The 4,586-nt window shown below is 56.4% G+C and overlaps 1 protein-coding gene across 1 annotated transcript; it reads left to right on the forward strand.

Moving 5' to 3' along the window:
* The first annotated feature begins 638 nt into the window (after positions 1-638).
* On the forward strand, positions 639-1,820 carry LOC123162484 (ethylene-responsive transcription factor RAP2-9). The gene has a single exon (XM_044580264.1). The coding sequence runs from the start codon at positions 783-785 to the stop codon at positions 1,335-1,337; it is 555 nt and encodes a 184-aa protein (XP_044436199.1). The 5' UTR covers positions 639-782; the 3' UTR covers positions 1,338-1,820.
* Positions 1,821-4,586: the final 2,766 nt, after the last annotated feature.

Here is a 4,586-nt window from a genome sequence, read left to right on the forward strand (position 1 = left end):
CGTACCACCGTGCGTCGGGTCGTCTCGCGAGGATATTTGCGATCGACTCATCGAGGCTCGTGCTGTCAATCACGACAGCTTATTAGCGTGCGTGTGTGCATGATTTCGTGGAGCGCAACAGCTCAGACCTTGTCAATTAGCTCGATCACGGTCAGAATCTTGTTGCGTGGCGTGGGTATCCCCAAGTCGCAGTGACAGTTCGTACACATCCAACTCATCCACGCCCTCTGGCCTCTGCTACTAAAATAAATCCCCTGGATAAGTCACAGGGCCGATCAGACAACACACCCGACTCGATCGAGTATCGCACAAGTTGATAGCTCAAGGCGGGACGATGCCAATCCAAGAATCTCAGAGCTGCAAGCGCCGACCTCCAGTCAGTACTTCCGTGTTAGAGACGGCGAGGCGGTCGGGTGCACCCTATCCCACCGGCGTCACACCAAAACCCGTCTGTCGCGAGTCACTCACTCACGCACCGGCTAGAAAGAAATCCATCCAGCGGCTTCGATGAATCACCGCACCACTGGCCCTAATCCCCCACCCACCAGCTCGACACCGCCTCCCATCCCCGCTCGCTAATCCCCACCGCGCCACGCACTTAATCGCCTCTATTTATAACCCCACCCCACCACCCCTAGGCCCAGTACCAGTAGAGAGAGGAGAGAGAGAGGCCGACACACACACAGCGGCAGAGAGCCCACGCCTCAGGCAGGCGCCGCACCAGCAACCAACCAGCCCATCCCCCCCTAGGAGCCGCCGCCGAATTGGGGTGTGCAGGCACCATGGAGAGGGAAGCCACGGTCGCCTTCTACCCGCCGGCGCCGGCGCCGCAGCAGCAGCGCCCCACGGCCGCGCAGCCGCTCTCGGCCCGCGCGCCTTCGTCCGGCGGCGGCGTCCCCGCGGGGCGGGGAGGCGGGGGCAGGCAGTACCGCGGGGTGCGGATGCGCAAGTGGGGCAAGTGGGTGGCCGAGATCCGGGAGCCCAACAAGCGGTCGCGGATCTGGCTCGGCTCCTACGCCACCGCCGTCGCCGCCGCGCGCGCCTACGACACCGCCGTCTTCTACCTCCGCGGCCGCTCCGCGCGCCTCAACTTCCCCGACCAGCTCCTCGACGGCGCCCCCGCCGCCGCCGCGCCCGGGGACCTCACCGCCGCCGCCATCCGCAAGAAGGCCGCCGAGGTCGGCGCGCGCGTCGACGCGCTCCACTCCGGCGGGATCGGCGTCGGCATCGGCATGGGCGGCGCCCCCCCGGCCCCGCCGTCGCCGTCCCAGCGCCGCCGGGCCAAGAACCCCGACCTCAACCGGGAGCCCACCTCCGACACCGACGACGACCAGTGAACCGCTGTAAACCCCCGCCGATTCTTCAGTTCTCCTCCTCCTCCCGCCGCCTACATACCTAGTACTAGTGCGTCTTAATTAGTCGTCGTTAGCAACCAGCAGCGAGCTAGCTAGCGGTAGCAGAGCATCAACCATCTCACTGAGCAAGCAGATACTAGTTCAGTTCAGTCAGTTCAAGAAGAAAGACATGGGGAAGCAAGCGTGGATCCGACAGGCAAGGTGTTCGGTGAAATGCCGGGCGAGCTCGGGGGCCAACCCTACCAATAATGGAGCCGCGCGCGACGTCGCAGTCAGCTCGGCCAGGGGGTTACTAAGTAGGGGCCGCGACGGCGAGCTTAGACAAAGGGTGTGCGTGCAGCCAAGCATGGCGCATGGCCATGTGTGTAGTAGCTCCCTTGAGAAGTTGAGATATAAAGAGTGTTTGTAAAGGAAGAAGATACCGAGCGGCAAACAAAATGAAAGCTTCAAGAATCATTCCATGCACGCACTCTCTCTGTTTCTTCATCTTGATTCCCCACATCATCATGGCCGGACGGATTCCAGGAAAGCAGCAGCGGCAGTGCAAGTTCGTTCGCTTTTCCAAGAGGAACACCGAACACGGCGGCCAGGTCCCAGTTCCCACCCGCCTCAAAAGAAGAGGCAGCATCACCAGCCGCCACCGCCGTAGCGTATCGTGGTGCGCCTCCCCTCGTGTCGGCGTGCCGCGGCCGTGGTGGGCCGCCGACGTGGCCCGCAGCGTACCGTGGTGCGTCTCCCATCGCGTCGGCGTGCCGCGGCCGAGATCAGGCGGTGGTGGGCCGCGTCCTCCACCTGCGCCGGCCACCGCCGGGCGGGCGGGTCAGGCGTACTGCCTCGTGCGTACGGCATATGATGGGCGTCAGTGGAGTGGACCGGTGCGAGGTGCTCACGAGGTTTGGGTTTAGCGTGGGGCCCGCGGGGGATTAGTGCGGGGCGTGGGTGATGCTGCGTCTTATCGGGCTAATGATGCGCGTGTGTCGGCACTTGATTACGCCGCTTACGAGCCGCCCTGGAAGATTCGTGTGGAGTCGGACGTCCCCGTCGGTCCATGGACATGGACGGACCAGGTGTCGACCGGCCGCACCAGCACCACCAGGAGTACTACTACTAGTCGCTTACTTTTTCTTCTGGGTGGATGGATGGAATCATGCATGGGATGGGAGTCCATGAAAATCCATGGGGCCAATCATCGGTCGCCCAACTATCCGGATCGCGCGTGGGAGGACGCCAACGACCTCGTGTTGCTCCCCGTTGAACTGGGTGACAGGTTTGGATTGTGAGAAGTTTCATAGGATCTGATAATTGCCGTTCGAGTCGACATCAGGTTTTGTGAAAGTTGGGGTATAAAATCAAAACAGGTGGGTGGTGAGTAGGCTGCCAGGGAAACACTTCAGATTTGGCAAAACAAACAGGTAAAACAAGCTGCCGGCCGGGACCATGCATTCGATTGTTTGTTTGTTTGCTTGACCGGCTCAGATCAGAGGCGGCGTAAACTTGCATTTCTGAGCTGTCGTGAGGATAAAAACAAATTGGGAGGCTGAGATCCCGAAAGCAACATGTGTGTATATATATGAATTCGGAGATCCGCGTATCATCTAGCTTAACATTCGACGTTGACGCTCGTATCATGTTCTCTTTTATATGGGTTGGATCTGTTGATTGGCACTGTTGTAGGATTCGTATGGGTACACGATCGATCGAGACAATCTCAGATGTTTTTTTATAGGAAAAGCTAGTGCCTCAGTTTCGTCCCCAGAAACCATCACACTAGCTTGCACAACGAATTACGGAGTAGAAACGAGAAAAAAAACACCAAATCGGTAGACGCAACTGCTCTCTCCGTGAAAGAAATATAAAAGCGTTTACATCACTCTCCGTGAAAGAAAAAGCAGACGCGAACACACTAATAAGACGAAAAGATGCACTCTGGACAGAAACACGAGCTGCGTTCACCGGGATGTGAAATTGGCGTTCGTTGTTGCGACAGCGCGCCGCACGTGCACGCGCGAAGACCGTCCGGTCGGCGTCGCGCACGCATCGCGTTGCACGGCGCAGATCGAGCGGTCGACCGGCCGCTCTGTACGTCTGCGTCGCACACGGTCCATGCACGTACGTACATGCACCTGTCCAGCTCCCCGCTCCGACGTGACGTTCTCTGCGAGTGCCCAATTGCGACCGTGCTGCATCTTCTTCTCTGAAAGAGAACGCACGGTGCCGCATCTTGCTTTGGATAGATGCGAGCTGTGGCGACCGCAGAGAGCGATGTTTGTACAGCTTTTGTACCAATTCGTTCCATTTATTTCTTCTCCTTTTCAAACATTCAAACAGTTTTGTCCGTCCGGTTTGCACCCAGTCGTCCCGAGCAGCTCAGCCCGGCCTTCCGTCAGAAAATGTCTACTTGCAAATTAAAAAGTGACACACTACTGCAATGGTACTACTCCCTTTGTTCCAAAATAGATTCCAAAAGCAACATGTGTGTGTATACGAATTCAGAGATCCGCTTATCATCGTCTATCTTAACATTATTAGGCGTTGACGCTCGTATCGTGTTCTCTTGATCGATCTCTTGTATTATGGATTGGATCTGTCAACTGAAAACATACGATCGACACTGGATGTGGCGACCAGCTTAAGATGTATATCCAGTGCCAATAACCAGACATTAAAACACCGTTCCAGCACTGTGCGACTGTATATCTGAAGAAAAACGACCAAAAGTTACGTTCATTACTCTGAAGAAGATAAACGAGCCGCATCCACCGGACGTCAAGTCGGTTCGTGCTCTTGCGACCGCACACCGCACGTGCCCCAACGAACACCGACTTAGTTTTTTTTTTGAGGGAAAGACCAAAATTTATTCATCAAAAGTCACATATTGTGGGGTGCGGTTCTGGTCATGGGGTTGGCCCAACCATACATGACGCCCCGGACCAAGCGATAATGAATACTTGGCTAAACTATGTGCTTCAGCATTGACAACACGACATTCAAAAATAAATTGACATTGAAAAGGAATAGTTCTAAGTTTAATCTCGTGGATTACTGCATCATGCTTGCCTCTGCTACCTGGTTCGTCTTGTACGGTTTGTTTGGAGTCTGAAGATATAACCATCCGCTGCACATGCAGATCTTCAGCCAGGGACAGTGCTTCTCTACATGCAATCATCTCCATTATAGTTGGGTCATCAACTCCCGCCACCACCAGTGCCGAGCTGCCTAGGTATCGACCTT

This window comes from Triticum aestivum, chromosome 7B, assembly GCF_018294505.1.
Source record: "Triticum aestivum cultivar Chinese Spring chromosome 7B, IWGSC CS RefSeq v2.1, whole genome shotgun sequence".
Taxonomy (NCBI): Eukaryota; Viridiplantae; Streptophyta; class Magnoliopsida; order Poales; family Poaceae; genus Triticum; species Triticum aestivum.